Source organism: Pezoporus wallicus, unplaced genomic scaffold (genome assembly GCF_028554395.1).
Source record: "Pezoporus wallicus isolate ANWC-B61680 ecotype Strahan unplaced genomic scaffold, APGP_CSIRO_Pwel_v1 scaffold_6446, whole genome shotgun sequence".
NCBI lineage: Eukaryota > Metazoa > Chordata > Aves > Psittaciformes > Psittacidae > Pezoporus > Pezoporus wallicus.
In genome coordinates, this window is record NW_026636264.1 from 5,114,428 (window position 1) to 5,133,254 (window position 18,827).

The window sequence follows — 18,827 nt, forward strand, 5'->3', positions numbered from 1 at the left end:
TGTTTAGGTAGGTATCTTTTATCTGAAAGAATTCAAATTTTCTATAAAAAACAAAGCATTCACAAAAAAGAAATTGTTATGAGATTTAAATTTACACTGAAAAATTGAAGACGACAACTAGTGTCCATTCATAGTAAATGGAACAAGTGGGACATGGCACTGGAGTGCCATGCTCCTTTACTGCCCTCAGAAAAGGAGATGTTGCAAGGGTTGGTTCTGTTAGCAACCTCATCACCTTCACTTCTCTTCGATGGACTTGGTGTCCATTATGTGTTTGAGAGGAAAGAGTGGGCAGGTAGAATTTAATAAATGCAGTTAAGATATTATCTGTATAATTATCCTGTGAAGTCTACAGAGAATGTATTTTGTATATGGAATACCTTTATTTTTGTATAGAAAAGCAAAGCAAATTTCCTTTTATAATTGAATACACCAAAGGAAACAAATGTAGCTGTAAATTATATATTGACTTCATTTCGTGTCTGATGCTTGGAAACTAAATCACCAGTTTTCAAGCCGTTTCAAATAGTATTTCTTGATAGGCTATAGAGAAAAGGTTTATCTTTCAATTTTAGCCTGTGCAACACTTCAAAAAGCACCCAAAAATATTGATTACCCACTTAAAAAACAACTGTAACTGTAAAGTTTCAACACATACCACAGGTAGAACTGAACATGGTGTAGATATATGTTGGTAGGACAGTAGAGCAAAGTAAAAGATCTAGCTGTATATAAGTTTTATGCTCCTGGGCTAGTGGTTTGTTTTACTAATGTTCAGAAGCAAAAGGCCATGTTGGGAGAGGACTGCAATGGAAGCTACTAACCCTCGATTGAAAATTTTATCAGTGCTATAGTCAGAAAAGATTGGAAGTTTGATCACAGTTTGTATTGATGTGATGTTGCTTCACTTGATCTCAATCCAGCTGTGAGAATAGGACTTGAGGAAATTCTGACCCACAGTCAAGAGTGATATCTGGTGACTCTGTTTCACATGCTGTATCCGGTACATGGGTGTAGTTAGTGTTTTCCCAGATGAATAATTTTAGTCATCTTTTTTGAGGCATTCAGGACATTCTTTGTTGAAAACCGTGGTTGCATGGGAATAGGAAATAAAGTATGTAAAACTCTATGACCTGTTTGGATCAAAGGTTGGTTGAGTCCTGTGAGAACACTAAGAAGGAATATTTATACATAGGTCAGGAATATTATACCATTCAGGCTGTGGCCTTCTGCTTTTCACCTAGCTTTGTGCTGCTTTAGATGATAGAAAGATGTTAACTGTATTGAAGTACTATCCTGACCTGTGAAATAAGATAATGGCTGCTGAGATGGGTAGTGTAAGATTTGTGCATTCAGAAAAGGAATAAATACTCCAAAAAGTTAAGACCCCCATGTAATTCTATGAGCAGAGGAATAAACAAAACCTAATTTTGTATGGAAGGATTTCTTACACCTCTAACACCTTTTCTCCACTGTTACTACCTTAATATAGCCAGTTATTTTCCAGATCCTTTTATCCTGGGTTTTCCTCCATCTCCCTACTCCCCCATGTCCCCTCGGCCTCCCTACACATCCCCTGCTTCCCTCCACAGCCCACTCATGAGCAAGGCAGTGTGCACTCTGGCTATTTTGGAGCTTATGTGTCTTTTTTCCTCTCCCCAGATCTTTTTTTCATATTTTTTTTTTTAGGCAGAAGTCTAAAAAAGCTGCTGTGGGGTTGAGTGAAAATGACTCAGTTGAACATTACAGAAAGACAAAACTCAGGCAATGAACCCTTTTTCTTTTCCTTAGAGAATCAGACTTAAAATAAAATGACAATTCTTTTGAAAAAAGCATTTGCACTCTTAAAACAAAAATAGCTTGTGTGTTTATATCTTTTTCATTTGTTTCATATGGTATTCTGGAAGGTAAGTGTATTGCTAGGAATGATCACCACCACCACCACCACAACTGTAATTTTAGAAGTTATTGTCAGGCAGTGAATTTTAGATATATAATCACCAGGATTTGTACCCACAGCCTGCCTCTAAGATACACTCCTGTAACCAGGCTACAGAAATTCCTCATGTATACACATCAAAACAGATTAGTTTTCAAATTCTCTTGGTTTTAAGCAACACAGCAAGGATAATTTGCAAAGATTATTTGGCAAGTACTTCTGAATACAAAATTCACCATTTTGTAAACAGAAAATTAAGCAAAATTCATTAAATAAATTCCATGCCGTAAATTTTTCACCCAGCTTTACTGTTAACAGCATTTTGAATTCAGAACCTCAGTGCTTCTAATCTTGGACTCAGACAATAGATGTATTTTTAATTGTCTCTTACTATTCATTCAGGGCTGTTTACAGAGAAGTATGGCACAGAAAGAAGAACAAAGATCCTTGCATTTAACAAGTCAGACATAGAGGGCAAACATAATGAGCTGTTGGATACAGAATAAGAAATTCTTGGAGGGCTGAAGGGGAATGAATTAGACTTTGAAAATTCTTGGAAAGGAAAGTAAGTAGCTATAACTGATGAGGTAGAGAAAGGATGACCAACAGATGAATGCATAGGTAAGAAAGATACATGGAGATAATGGGCTCAGAAAAGGAACTTCATGGCAGCATTTTGAATGGATATCAAAGATGACACATCACATTTGTCTAGGCTGAGGTAGAACATTGCCATAAATGATATGCATGATGATATGAGCCTGGTGACAGTGAGAGCAATTTGGAAGAATCTGTGATTTGGAAAATGAAACTTTGGAAAAAATTTGCTTACATATAGCCTTGATGAAAGATCAAGAGAGAAATCTTGGGGTAATCACAGCAGGGAGAGGATGTGAGAGAAATGAGACCTGGCAGTGCATTTGGAAACTGGTGCTGCTGACTGAGTTAATTATATTTGGCTTTGAATTGGGGAATGGGAGAAAAGATGCTGTTAGCAGGGAGTGCAAATCAAAGTAATGCAGGGGACATGCTTGGTAAGCTAGTGTCTGCGGACATGCAAATAGAAACATGGATTCCAGAAGCAGAAGTAATGGGAGAGAGAGGTCAGTAAATTTTGAAAGCAATTGTTTTGCATAAAATCAATACTGTTTGGCCAGATTATTTGTCTTTGTTTGGACCTGTTTTTCTGTGTATGTGAGTTCCTGTTTGTGAGCCAAGTGCTGCAAAACGATGCTTCAGCTAAAGCATCTCTTTATCAAATAAGCTATTTAGATACGATGCAGCCATGGCTGCTGGTACTTAAAACTTAACCACACAGATTGAAATCCTCCCTGCATAAGATTCCTCAGCTTCTGTTTCTCCTTCCAAGTAATATGCCTTTGACATAGAAACATTTAAAGTATTTTTTCTTATTGAATCCTTTTGCCTGTGTAGGCCTGCTTTGTTCCCCCTCACTTTCCTTTCTGAAACAACCCAGTTTCCCTCCATCACCCTTTCACTACTGCATGGAGTAAAGGCAGCATGTAATTTTTTTGGCAGCTGTTCTTTTAGCCATACATGCACTAGCTGGGTGACTGTTTATGCTGACTGGTTAATGTCAAGCCAAATAGGGCAGAACCAGGCTCCTTTGTGTAGGTGTTAGTTTCTTTGTCTTTTCTCTGGACAGAGCAGCATTTGTCCTTGAAGACATTTGCACATTTTCTCATAACGGTAAACTTCACTTTCTGTGAAGTTCTGAGTTCCACTTTCCATGTCTAAGCAGATAGTCCTAAATGAACTGTCGAAATGTCTTTGCCATACATCTGTTGTCAAAATTTTAATTGGAAGTTTATTGAATATTTATTGAATAAGACAACATAATTCTGCAGGTTAATTTTATGGTTATAATTGACAAACTTGTTACATGAATTTCTTCTTTCTTTTGTTTTCATTATATCGCTAAATTGATACTCCCTGAGTGGTGCTACACACAAGCTTTGAAGTCCTTTACCAGCTTCCTTGGAGTTCTCTTTGGTTATTATTGCTGGCAGCATTATTTCACTTACTTTACACTGAATGATATTTTATTTTTCCTGAATGATACAGCTAGCCTGTCAGATCTTCTTTTTCTGATTTTATACACCTAACTGGCTATTTTTTTTCTTTTGCTTGCTTTAGAAACCTGAGACTAAAAAAAGGTGGGAAGTCTGGACTGCTCTGCAATCACTGGAGACTGATACTCACCAGTTCTGAAAAACACTGTTTATACTGAGCTTGTGGTATAATGTTTTCAGGAACCTAATTTTAAATTCACATTTTCTAAAAATACTACTTACATTTTTACACTGGTAGTTGAGGTTTCAGAAATCAGTATAATTCTACAGAAAATACCAGTACTTTCTCAGTGCTATGACTATCCCTCCTTGAGAACTGATATTTGTACATATTCATATATATGTTCTTTAGCTTACTATCAGTGCTATAATGACTAAAGATTACTGCAATTAGAGGAGTCATGAGCTTCAGGCTATTCTGAGTGTTTTCAGGCTGTATGTTTTATCAGTTAAAAAACACAGTCTTCAAGTTTTCATGTAAAATCTATCACCACGATTTTTATCTTCTTTCCATCACTTTTGCAGTTTTAACCTTTTAAGTTCAGTGCAGCTACATAAACATTTTGAGAAGCTTTCAAATTCTTTTAGCTTCAGCTTAGGCATCTGTAAGATTATTATGAAGGTCATTATGAAATGCGATTAAAATATGTAAACAATTCTGGTACTCTTATATGAGCAATACAATGCACATAAAATACCATAATATACCTGATTTAAGATGAACAGGTGTTTTAGGAACTACTAGTGTACTAGGTGTTGTTTCTTCCTGTTAATTTAAAGTCAGTGGGTTTTGAATGTGTAATAGAACAAAATGGGTAATAGATGCTTACTTTCTCCCAGGTGCCACCAGCCTGGTAGAACTGGCCTTCAGCATGCTGTTCTTTTGAAGCCCCACCATACAGGACTCCTGAACCTTCCTCCTTTTCTTGCTCTGAGCAGGCTATAATACTGACTTTCTCCTTAACCTCTCTGGCTGTGTGTGTTCTTGCTGGCATGCAGGTGCGTTGCACTGCAGTATGAAGTCAGGGGAAAGCTGTCGCACCTATCTTTTTGGGGAACTCAGAAGTATTTTCGGGTTAAGTTAAAAGAATAAAGCCCAGCCAAACAAACAAAACCCACAAAAGATTCCTTGGATTTTCCCTGCAGATCTGCTGTATCACCACCCAAGAGCTCCAGGATATTTTAAGACTTCCCATTACTTTAAGAACTCATGGTTCTGTAGCCTTGTGGAGGATTTACACTTTTTGTCTTTAGTGAGATGTGCAAATGAAGCCAACAGACACGCAGGGTCCAGAAGAGTTATTCTTTTCTTTATAAGCATACAGACCTGCACAAAGCACTAAAACATCTGTGCGTGTTCCCCTGCTTTAGGCAATTCATCACTCAAGAATCCTCTAAAGAGTATAGGACTTCTGCTTCTGTATATAATTTCTTCCTCAAGAATACCATGCTTGTATCTATTTCTTTCTCTCTTTCTCTTTTGTCTCTCTCCTTCCACTTTTCTCTTACCTGAAGAGCACACATTTGTTTAAAGTATCTCTCTCCGTTTCCCTCAATCTGCCTGGGAAGCCTAGAGCCAATAAGCAACTTGCAGGTCCTGGGAGTGCTTTCCAAGTCCTCAGTTATGTGTGAATGAACCTTGGCTGTATCTTGACTTTGTATTTGAACAGGACTATGAAGGGGATCCTCCTCTGGGGCTTCCTGCTGCATATTGAGGAGCAAGCCCAGACATAGCAGCTGGATGGGAACAATGGCTAAGAGCATGCCCTGTTGCAGTACACTGTCTCCCCCATGCTATGTTTTATAAAACCTACCATTAATACTTAAATCCTTTGTTTTCTTGGGTCAAGTTTTGTACGTTCTAAATTTTAGTATCTGTAAGTGACTGGAGAAAATTGATCTTACTTTCCATCAGCCTAAGCTATTTCCATCTAAACAGTCCAGTACTATGTCAGATCTAGCACAACTGTGGCAGCATATGGCTGTCCTTCATATACCTGAGCATGCCCAGATGCAGCATTTTTTTTCGTTCATTCAAATAGCATTCATGACTGCACCTTAATTTCTTATGTGATATAAATAAATGCGGAGGATACTTAGGTAAGTTAAGAGAAAATAGCCAATGTATGAATTTCAAGACAGATATATTAAAACTTATGGAAGACGTTGTTCAGTAGTTCTTTTAATAGCAGGTATACCTATATCAAATTAAGACCAATCTTACATCTGGAGAAGGGCAGTCACATTAAACTGAAACATGTATCTGAAGTTATGCATATTTGCTTTAATATTTGCTTATTTTGTTAAACAGCTCTTTGCTTGGCTTTGCAACTACCTCACACAAGGAAGAATGCCAGTCAGGACATTTTCTGTTCATCAGCCACATTTGGTGTGATTTTTCCAATTTCATACTTCCTTACAGCACAGAGAAATCATTTATGCACTGTGACTTTTGTATTCCGTGACTAGAAACAAACCTGATGTTGACATCATGTGAACTGTAAGTCTCATAAGATGTCTCTATTTGAACTAGTAAAAACCTCTTTTAAAATACTAGATAATAATTCTATGCAGCAAGTACCATTTGTATCTTTTCGTTTCATAAAGGAAAAATCATTGATATTATTACGGCATACATGAAAGGGTTCCTCCATATACTGGATACTCAAAGGTTTGTGCTTAAGACTAAGTAGGTGCTACAGAAAGAGTTTGAATACAGGTCTTCCTGCAAAATCCTCCTGAATTTGCCAGCATATAGCATCATTAAACTCACTAAAAATAAAATGCCCTGAGGCCTAGTGAGAGCAATTGCTGTATAATTAGGCTCATGGGAAAGGGAGTGAGGTTTATAGTAAGACATTCCTTCTGAAAAAATAGTTTTACCAGATAAACAGATTTCTGAACTTCATAGGTGGACACTCGGAATCCATTCCTGCTCAAATGGGAGGGATTTTCCATACACTGGACTATTTCCAAAAGCAGAATGCAGTGTCATAAAAGCATTGCAGAGTTACCTTGAAACTCAGGCTTACGATTTCACTGCTTAGGAATTAATTTTGAAAAGCTGAGACACAGAAACTAAGAGAATCAAATAGTGAGGTAGAAATGGAAAGAGATTTTTTGATCCATTTGAAGATAATCTTATTCTCAAATTATATCTGGAAAACTTTTAAAACTTTAAAAACCAGGAGGTTTTTTAAGGTATCCCAGAGATTTTTGGAATCTGTAATTAATATTGTATCCAAGTAGAATTAATTTCAGCAAAAAGTGTAAGTAATTTAATCTGACAGACGTTGTTAAGCTTTAAAGTGTTGCACAATTCAACTATTTCAAAGCTTTTCTGCCAAATCTCTTCAGTAGAAAAACACACAGAATACTTCAAAATGCAAACAGAAGTAAGCTTCAATTTCTATTCATACAACATAACCTCCCCCCCAAAAAAAAAAACCACAACACCCAGATGTTTATTAATTTGAAAAAAGTCAGTATTCCCTGTTTGTTACATAGACAGATGTAGATCTGTAAGTTACCTCAGGATCAAGTATACTTAGGCTGTGCTCAGAGGAGGCTTTTCTGAACTGTACCTACAGCCTCCAGAGAAAGGACACACACACCTCATCTCTCAGTGGAATAACTTACCTAGTTTCTATCCAGCATGTTTCTTTGACATTTCTCTCCTTAGAATGTGTGTTTTAGGTTATGTGACTTGTTCAATTCTTTCTAACATAGGCTGCCCAAAATAGTTCACGTTTGCCCTCCCTCCTCTTAGTGATTAATAACATCCCTGACCTGCATGCCAAAACATGCATGCCAAGATACAGGATTTTTTGAGCTAAGCAGAATCCTGCTGTTGTGCTGACAAACTATCTTAGGACTAACAGTTAACACACTCGTTCAATCTTTTTTTTTTTTTTGTATGGGGTTACTTAATGTGAGCAGGAACATGCACTCTGTAGTGCACTTCCAAAATCACAGGGTCTGCCGTGCATAAGAAGGTAACAGCTCACTTGGACTCTTCTGAGAGTTTCACAAACTAAGCTTTCTCAGTCTGTGGCTTCCAGTTCCTGGTGCATTCCCATCCTGAATCCTGGCTTCATTCTGGGATGAGACTTAAGAAACCACCTCCTTAAATACTCTTATGCTCCATGGAAATGAAACCTAGGTGTATAAGAAGCTAAAATATGCTTTCTAAGTCCAGGTTGACTAGTATGGATGGCACTTGCTCCAAGAGACAGCTAGGGACATAGCCTGACTTTGTTGCTTAAGAAACTATTCCCAGCTCTTCAAAGCAAAATTAATAAGCTAGAAGTCATTGATTTTCTTGTTAATGTAATCATAAGAATCATTTAAACTTCATATTCTCCAATAAATGATGTTCTGAGCCTGGATTAATCTCTAAGAGTGGAAAGGAAACTGTCATATGGAGTGTAGAAAGGCTCATCTGTCCATCTAAAAATCAGTTTTCCAGAAGGACTGCTTGATTTCCTAAAACTTGCACTGTCCTACTTCTAAAATTTACCTGCCTCAGTGAACTTCCATATTCAGTCTGCTTTATATCTCTTCACATGGTCTTGTTCATTCTTTCTTTCCTGCTGTTCTGGGACAGAAGTGAAACAATGCTATTTATAACATAGAAGTAGTCATCTATAGACTATTCTCAAAGTCAGCAGAGGTAAGTATGGTTTTATAGGGTAAGTGTGAATCATTTTTAGTCTGAGATTCATCTTTTCCTGAAGGAGATGCTTAGCATAGGTCAGATGACTGCTACAGTTCATTTAATTTCATGGATTATGGAAAGAATTGAGAGTGAATAATTCTTACTCAGATTACTATATTAGAGATATCTCTGGTTAGGTGAGCTGAAACTCACCCATGTAGTCTACATCTTATTAACTTTCAGCCTATACAGAAAGGCTGAAAGTTATTAGAAGAAATATTTCTTCTTTCCTGCTTGTGCCATCTAGTTCTTGCATGCTTTAGTTTCAGTTATTTAATCACATTACATAGTTTTATGTCATGTTATGTTTTTTAATGCAGAGTGCATTTTGACTGAGTAAAATAAAGTTTCATTGCATTTTAATTTCTGTCATACAATCAGCATCAACCCAAGTTATTTCTTTCCTAATTTCATTGCTTTTTGTTATAATGGGAACTAGAATAATTCCCATCACCACAGAACAGGAGTATTGTGCTCTCAGTAGGGTTCCTTAGAATACTTTACTGATTAATTCAAATCTTGACTTTCCATGACTTTTGTAAATGGATATGATGATTGTGGTCCAAAAAACTATGTATTACTCTCTTCCATTGAAACAATCAATAACATGTAGGATTGACTGTTAAGATGCAATGGAGTATTCAAGGGTCCTTAACATTACTGCTGATTCTATTCACTTTCAGCTAATAAGAGAAATATTAACAGCATTTCATCAACCATGGAAACTGAGGTGGTAATTTTACTGATGATCACTGGAGAACAATAAAGAAAGGCTGATGTTCTGGCAGATACTAATCTGCTGGATGATCACCAGGGAAACTGTAGTGTTGCAGCCCCAAACAATGCAACTCTGTGACTCAACTGAGCAGTAAAGTTATCTATAATAAAATACAGAGAAAAAAAGATATCAGTATAGCTAATAGGTATATTGGGAGACAGGGTGTAGCAAATAGTTAAAGCTTGGATTATAGCAGAAACTGCTGTAGCTAGTGCATTGTAATGGTCTGCGTTTGACAGTATGGAGCACAGATACTTGAAGAAGGACAAAAAGCCCCATGAGCTACTTATGAAATGTCAGGTACATGTAGCAGACTTTGTTCTAGCATTGTCATTTTGAGATTTATGCCCTTAAAATACAAAGATTATGTTCTTTATCACTGTATTTGCTGAAGCATCTATTTAAATCCTCGCTGTCTGCAGAAATGTTTGATTATCCTTTAAAAACTTGGAAAGTTCTTTTTATCTGTAACCTTATGGTCAGTAAGTTTCACAGGCTTCCCTCTTTCCTAACCCATAAGGATTATGGATTAAGAGCCCACCTTGTCATCTCGAAGACCTCCCACAGTCACTGGAGCTGCTCTTAGGTTCCCCTGAAGCCGTCTCTTGCTTGTCCAGAGGCTGAGCAAGCCCAGCTCCCCCAGCCTCTTGTCAAAGAGCAGGTGCTTCAGCTCCCACCATCTTTATGGCCCTCCACAGAGCCAGATCCAGTTTATCGATCTCTGTCTTGCACTGAGGGGCCTTAAACCGGGTGAAGTATCTAGGTGTCATCTAATGAATGCATCTAATGGATGAATAACCACTTTCCCCAATCTCTGTTCATATAGCCCAGGCTGTCATTGGCCATCTCTGCTCTGAGGATGTGCTGCTGGCCCAAGTGCCCACCAGAACCTCCAGGGTCTTTCCCACAGAGCTGATCCTCAGAAGTTGGCCCCAGGCTGTTTCAGTTCCAGGGAGATGCCTTCCCAGGGGAAAGAATTTGCACATACCCCTGTTGAATTTCTTAGGTTTCCTGCTGACCAACTTATCCAGCCTATTTATGTCCCTTAGGATGGCAAACAGACTGTCCCACCCAGTGTGGTATCAACTGCGGGCTTGATCAAAGTGCAAAGAATGTTATTATCAGGAAAAGAATCATAGATTTTGTTAGAAAAGAGAGACATACTTACTCAGTTGAATTCTAGATAGTTTTCTTGCATACTGTTATTTTGAAAGGTGCTAACCAATCGGTACAGATTGCATGCACCTAGAACAGTGTCTTTTATTTGTGGAGGAAAGGCGAAACATGCATTGGCAACAGGTGAAAAGAGAGGCAGGTATTTTAAGGTGGAGAATTATGTTCTTTGTGGGTAAAAAACCCACATCCAAACCAGAAAAATAGTTTTCTCAGTGGGAAAAGTTAAGTAAGGAAGAAGACCACTGAAGTGTGATAGCTAAGCTCTTTTCCCTACTGCTTATTTCTATTTTTTATCAGTCTCAAGCTTTTTAAGAGGAAACTCGTATCACTGCAACTGCTGTTTGTTATTATTTCAGTTCTATAAAATTAAATTTTATAGACTATCTCCCAGCACTAGCAGAGTTTCAGGCTATTGGCAGATTCCTCAGAAGTGATAAGAAGCAGTCTAGTAATAAGCTTCTCTTCAGCTAAATATAGCTTATACACTTTGTATACTGTGGCTGTAAACAGGGTGTGGAGCATAAAGAAACAGTTTAATACTCCCAATTTTCCTGCCAACTTCAAATTATAATGATTATGAACCAATACTTACTTCAGCAGAAATAAATGTTTCTGGTGATTATAATAACAGAAACATTTGAGACCACAAGCAGGATTTGATGCATGTCAAAAATCAACTGAATTTGAAGAAATATCTGTTGCTCTATAAAAGAAGGATAAGGAATCAAGACATGGCTGAAGAATAGCTGAGTTTAGTTATTCTATGTGAAGTCTGTATGTATGATATAGGTAATCTATACATGCTAACAGAATAAACTAAATAAACTTTGGACAGCATGTCTTTCTTTGTGCATGTATCACTGAAAGGTTTTCTTTTCTAAAGGAAAAGCATCCTTGAGCTAAGGATGGTTATGCAATACTTCTGTATTTACTTTTCAAAGTAATCCTGCATTCACTTGTATAACATCAAGGTACACAGGACTGTCCTGTAGTTCTTCATCCAGAATTGCACTGTAATTTTTTTTTCCCAGTGCCTTGTGAGGAAAAAAACAAAGAAAAATCTGGTCTTTATATCTATATATATCTATATCTATATCTATATATATATATATATCTCAGGCAGGTGCTGAATGATGACTGTCCCTTGAATGGATTTGTCTTGAGAAGGGCTCCATCAGCAGTTAATTTTATCTCAATGGGACAGCCAACTCAAACTAAAATCACTAGTGTAACCTGTATTAAGGGCTCTTATTTATGTATGACAATATTCTAATGGTATTTATTCCTATAGTGAAGACAATACAATTTTTTATTTCCAATTTATTTATTTTGCAAAAAAGCATTTAACAGTCCATAGAGACAGTGGCATAGAGTATTTTAGGGTGAATAGCTACTAAATATTATAATCCTTAGGAGTAAGATAATAAACACCTATGCACTGCCATGAGAATTTTGGAGTTTTGATCATAAGCAAAGAAGCCTTCTTGAGATGAATATAATTGAACCCATTAAAAAAGGAGTAACCCATAAAATAAACACATTTATGGCTCTTATGTGGAAAAAAAAGAAAAAGAAAGTAATAATAATGAGTATTCCACTGTAACAGTTATAACACAAATTATGTATCAGGCTTTTACAGCAAACCTGCTGAAAGAGACAGGGCTAAAACTAGAGCCAGTTCTCCCTCCAGGTACTTCTTTCAGTGGATGTTATGTTTCTTATTGCAGTAGGAATTTGAGGTTAGAAATGCCACAAGAGTGACCCCCATGGTTACATTTTTTCATGTTTATTTCCAAGTTGTGCTTTGAAAAAGTTGCTACCAAGATTCCTGAGACCTCTAGGATTCCTGAACTTTTTCGACAAAAATCTTTAAATTTGCTGTTGCAGGTTTCACTTACAAAATGGTGTTTCCCCATGTGTGTGCAGCCCTGAGAAATGAAGTGTGACACTTCAGTTCCTTCATTACTTCTAGAGGTTCATATACATAATGATTGGTGTATATTCATGCATTCACAAGGAAGAGTAAAGAAGCAGTGATGTTATTTTGATACACCACATTTTCTCTTCTAAACTGACACTGAGTCAACACCCTGACTTTGTACCCGGCGAACATCATTGAGCTACAACTTCCTGTTTCTCAGTGAAGTAACAGCACAACACAAAGTTTATCTACTGGTAATTAGAAGAGACCTGTTGGAGCTGCCCAGGGAAAAGTTTATTAACCTCTGTTCTCTAGACACGTTGGAAATGGAGAAATTGCATTCTGACTACCAGATTCATCTGAAAATCATATTCCACCTAAAATTGGTAGAAAATAAGAATGTGTCTATAATACAATAACTTTAGATTTAAAATTCTATAATAAGTACTGTTCATGTCTAAAAGAGACATATAGTATCAACCGACAGAAGTTGGGTATATAGAAAATGACTTCTCAAAAGTCGAAGATATTTTTGCTTGCTTCCTGCTGCAAGTCTTAAGCATTGTCACTTTACAGTACTCAGCAGCATCAGGATGTCTACCAAGAAGCTTTTTCTGATTTGTAGAGTGCACACAACTACTTCAATTGATTATGAATCTTAATATTTGATTTGTTGAGGTCCTGACTGAAAATCTTTCTGGCATTTCCAATTGGGTTTCTAGAAGGCTTTAGAGAAGGCCTTTCTATAGCAGTATAAGTAGCTGCAGTGTTTCCTGACTTATTTGTTAATGAAGAATAAAACTTATATCCTACATTTCTCAATAGATTATTATAATTTTGAAATCCAAGTTCATCCTCATTTCTGTTCAACAATGCATGTATTAATTCCCAATTAATGAAAGCTCCAGTGAACCTGGAAATGGTAAATCAGCAAAAGGGGATGAAAAGTAGCTAAGAATATGTCAGGCTATCAGTGAGTGGCTAGAAATATTAAGAGCAGTAAGAAACGATAATTTAACTAGAACAAAAATGCACTAAATCTTAATAAAGTTAAAACTGTCAATAGTATACAAAAAATTGTTGAAATATTCAAAACAATATATATTTTTAAAAAGAAGCAGGATAATGTTTTCCAGCTGTAGTGCAAAATACATTTTCCTGTATATGTATCTAGGAAGGATATAAAAATCAAATATATTACTAATAATGAACTACAATAGTCACATTGAAATGTTAAACCCTCAGAATTTAGTTTATCACACGGTAGAGATTTCCTCTGGAGTTTCATTACTGCCTATCATCATCTTGAAGAGTGTCAAACAGATCTAACTGCTGCTATTTTTAGCCACCTTGGTTAGTATGTTCTTTTTCTCTTAATTCCATTGACATTTACTTGAATATTTATGGAGTAAGTTACTCTCTGGTGTGCAGAGGGATTCCAGGATCTACCCAAAAGACAGTTGGGCATGAGCTATCAGAAGTGTTCTGTTTTTCTGGTCCAATTCTTGCTCCTGAGCAAAGGAGCATGCACATCTGACTCACTGACAGGCCCAGCCTGAAATTCTAAAATGCAATGAAAATCTGTATTGCTCTCATCACTCTTTCTATTTTAATGTCCTAATACAACCTCATGAAGTTCAACAAGACCAAGTGCAAGGTCCTGCACTCCAATTGGTGTAACCCCAAAATTAATATAGATTGGGGTATGAAAGGGTTAAGAGTAGCCCTGCAGAGAAAGACTTGTGGATATTGGTAGACGTGAGCTGGCAATGTGCACTTGCAGCCCAGAAAGCCAACTATATTCTGGACTGCATAAAAAGATACATGGCCGGCAGGTTAAGGGAGATGATTTTCCCCCTGTACTCTGGGACCCCACTTGGAATGATGTTTCCAGCTTGGGTCCGAAGTACAAGAAAGACATGGACCTGGTAGAGTAGGTCCAGAGGAGAGCCACAGCACTGATCAGCAGGATGGAGCACCTCTCTTATGAGGGAATGCTTAGGGTTGGGATTGTTAAACCCGGAGAAGAGAAGACTACAGGAAGAACTTATTGTGGCCTTCCAATATATAAAGTAGGTTTATAAGAAGAGCGAAGAGGCAGACCCCAAAAAGCAGTTGTGGAGAAAATTTGAAAAATTGTCAAATCTAATTTTAAAGGAGGGCTGAGCCAAAGTTAAAGTTGGATAGATACTCAGCATGGAAATTTCAGCTTATATGCTTAGTTGGGAAAAATCTTAGTAACGACTGAAAACAGGGCCACAGAATAATAAACCATTAGACAGCCTTATCTGTTGTCTTCACACCCAGTTTCAGCTACCAGGTTGGTCTCAACAGTCCTAACCATTCCCCTGGTTTCCAGTATTACTGTCAGAGGAACTTCATAGGGACAAGCACTTTAAAGTCATGAGGAAGCTTAGGTCCAATTTTTCTGGCAGTACACAGATACGTACAATGAAAATTCAATCATGCTACTCATTCAGTGCATACAATTTAGCCGTTAAATTAGTTTACAGAGCTATGGAAATTTCCAAATGGGAATAAGCTAAGAAAATAAGTTGTTTCGTATGAACATTTCAGGAACATGATAGGGTCCCAGATCTGTACTTGCTTACAGTGGTGTAATACAACTATCCCTAGTGGAAAAGTTATTCTGAAATTAAATTATTCAACATTTGTATTTATTTTTTTGTATTTCACATCATAGATTCAGCTCTTTTTGTAGTAACTGCTTTATTTCTATTCAGACTGGTTATATTTGTCCACAACTTTTAAGAATGACAATGGATTTCTAGTATTCTCCTTCTGATTTAGGGATATGTTTAGCATCTATTTCTTCGCCATCCAGAGTGTCTTTTTAACTTCTGATACTTTTCTCACTATGTCCGTGTATTTAGTTCCCTAGTTCTACATTTTTCACCAGCCACTACAATATACTTGCCCATCCACCTGTCTTTGGAAAGACAACCTCCTAAACTGCAGGGAGTTGGCAACTCTACTTCTTGGGGACAGAGATCCTGAGATATGGCATGTATAAAACAGGAGGCAGGCAGCAGTATTGATTGCTCCTATATGTTTTTCCTATAAACAAGTACTATGAGGAGCTTCCAAAAGTGATGAGGGAGTGCTAACAGCTGTCTCAGCTCTCAGCTCTTGAGAAACCCTCAGCTTCTTATATATATCCTCCTGCACAGTCAGCAGGAAAAGGATAAGGTGCCAAACTTGGCAATGGACTTGTAGCAGGTCCTATAGGTTTGATGATGGGAAATATTTGCTCATATTGCTCTGGGTACATTTACCTGTAATGCTTAGTTTTTGAGATACTATTTCCAGTTCTGGAAACTAATCTGAGAAGAGCTCTATCTACTAATATAAGTAGAATCCCTGAAGAAAGAAGAAGAAGCTGTATTTATTCCCTGAACAACTCCATCCTCAGTGCAAGCTTTCTTTTCACGCAAGTCTTTGCTGAAGCCTTTACTGGCATTCCTATAGCATTGTGGGCAGGGTGAAAGCCAGATTAGTTGCACAGCTAAACTGGAATGAATCTGTGAGGACTGAGTCTTCTTGGGCATGTGTTAATGGACTGTGTGCAGAACATGTTGCAACTGTGTGGGCAAGCAGAGTGCAAAACAATGCTGATCATAAAGCTGCAGAACTTGAGGGCTTCAGTATTTCTCAGGCTGCCTTTAACCAGATCCAGTGGGCTTCTGTAATTTCTTTTGCTTTCACTTGCTCCTGAGGGACAGCTTTCTTCAAAGGAAATAAAGGATAAGAGAGAGATAAGACCTGTCTGAAAAGACCAGAGGGATCATACTGCTGAACTTGATGCCTGAAGGTAGGAAATTCAGTCAGGTAGCCTGCGTAGTAGAGAGAGGTCACGATTCTTATTTGAAAATAACAGTGACAGCTACAGCAAAAAGTATGTAGCAGTAGCATCTATTTATTTGAAAATTATCCCTATACCAGGAAAAGCTACCTGCTAATGAGAAGTTATAGAGTCTTCACTGGATTTTATGGTGATGTTTTGCTTTTTCTAATTCTCTTCCTGATATAATTTTCAAGCAGAGCAAATAATAATTATGAATTATAATCATGTGGTGCTATTCTTACTCAAAAGCAAAATCAGCCAGGATGGTGTCAAAGCTGTAAGCAGTTTCTCATTTAGGAAAACAGGGTTTTCTGTGTTACAGCTATGGGAAAATGTTGTCATCTCTCAGCTGATGGCATACACTGTTCTAGATGTAATGATGTTCTTTGGTTATAATGCTGATGAACCACTATGCAATCACATGTCAGGTTTTGACTACACCTGTTTGCAAACTCAGGTAATTATGCCCCGTTGTCTAATTGCTTATTTTATGGATGTTTTGCTCACACATTTTAAGCAATGATATTTGATTGCAGATAAGTAATGATAGGGTTTTCTTCTCATTATCAAACTTGAACATTCGATTTGTCTGATTACTGCAGGTGGAAACAATAGGTGATGCGTACTGTGTTGCAGCAGGGCTCCATAAGAAAAGCCTTAGTCATGCTAAAGCCATTGCCCTCATGGCACTGAAGATGATGGAGCTTTCAGAAGAGGTTCTTACTCCGGATGGGAGCCCTATTAAGGTAACAGCTTTGATCTTTATTCTTAGATAGTCAGAGATACATAGACCTGATTAATTCTGTCATGTTCTGTCAGCTGAAATTTGTTTACTGCTAGGAGAATTTAAAATTGCATCAATATATCACAGTCCTTTTTTAGGGACATATATTTCACTGGTGCCCATCAACAATCATGTAAGATATGCCTTACTTTAGTAAGCACAGTGGACCACACAGACTAGCTGTCACCTTGTCAAATGTGTTGAATGCCTGTTTGTGGCTGGAAGGTATTAAATGCATTCCTGAAGCTCTGCCTCCAATTCAGTTTAGTGGGAGAAGAAAATTCACATGATCCATGACTGTCTCATGCTACAAGCTAAAATACAGTATGCAATGACAATAGGGAAATTCAGTTTGGAAGTAGCCTCCTGATCTGAACTTCAGTACTAGGGTAGGGGCACTCAGAGTTTTGTGGCTCTAAGGGACCACATGCCTTTTTTTCTGAATAGTTATTGACCTGTATAAAAGAACAATGTGTAGACCGGGTGCTTTTTCTCAGTTGTAATGTGCTTCCTTCCCACGCTACTCCAGTTCCTTCTCCTAATCTGGTATAGGAGATAGCAGGAAGTGGAAAACAACATATCCGTTTGTACCATTTTAAAGTTACACTGGTGTTCTGCTTTTCTTAATTTTATATCAACTTTGCAGCCTCTAGTATTTGAAATCGGTAATGTTTAGGTCGGAGATGGAGATTCAGCACGGAAGAAAAACCATGGAGATATATACGTGCCTTTCTTTTTCAAGGGTTAGATTACACATTGTTTTCATTAAGTGTACTCACTCCTATTTGTGGTTAAATTGTTTTTCCCTTTTGTTTTCAAAGAAAATGTGGGTATTATGTAGAACAATTATTCAACACTGTCTAAAGCCTATAACAAAAGCCATATGAGAATAGATGAAAAGGCTGGACAGATTTCTCATGGGATGATTTACACCGTAGTTCAAAATGCACTTTGTAAACTGATATTCCTCATGTCTGTTAAAAAATGAGGATGCTGCTGATTTTTTCTTTTTTTTTTTCTTTTTCTCCAATTACTGAAAGACTGTTTTGAAGGTTTAAAATGACAGAAATAAGGTAAATTTTTAAAATATGTGTTCAGGGATGTTGCTATGATGCTCCTTGAGCAATCAAGTTCTTCATTCCAACTCTTCTCTTTCTATTAGTTAAGTCGTATCTTAAACTATATTCCTTGAACTCTTTATGTATAGTGAATTAAGAAATATGTAATCCAAATGAATTGTTCTGCCCATAAGGGAAAATGTGGATGCAAGGCAACCAAGCTAGAAATACCATGAAATATAGTATGGAAGCACAATATTCAAATGCAAATATATTTTCTGAATGAAATATTTTTATTTTATACATCAATGCTGCTGCTGCTATTTTTTTTTTTAATATCAACATAAAATACCTACTTGATTATTGAAAAATGTCCACACATTCAAAAGAATATCATACTGAAAAATGTCTGGGACTAAGGATCTTGAAGAAACTTTATTTAAAGCTTCATGTGGACATTCATCAAACACAGAATAAGCATTAAAAGACAATGTCT

At 37.1% G+C, this 18,827-nt stretch overlaps 1 protein-coding gene across 1 annotated transcript in view; it reads left to right on the forward strand.

The window, feature by feature from the left end:
- Window positions 1-18,827, forward strand: part of GUCY1A2 (guanylate cyclase 1 soluble subunit alpha 2) — a 147,684-nt gene that overhangs the window by 82,583 nt on the left and 46,274 nt on the right. The window contains exon 6 of the mRNA XM_057399738.1: window positions 17,092-17,235. Within this exon, the coding sequence (XP_057255721.1) occupies window positions 17,092-17,235 (144 nt within the window). The remainder of the gene's footprint in view (window positions 1-17,091; window positions 17,236-18,827) is intronic.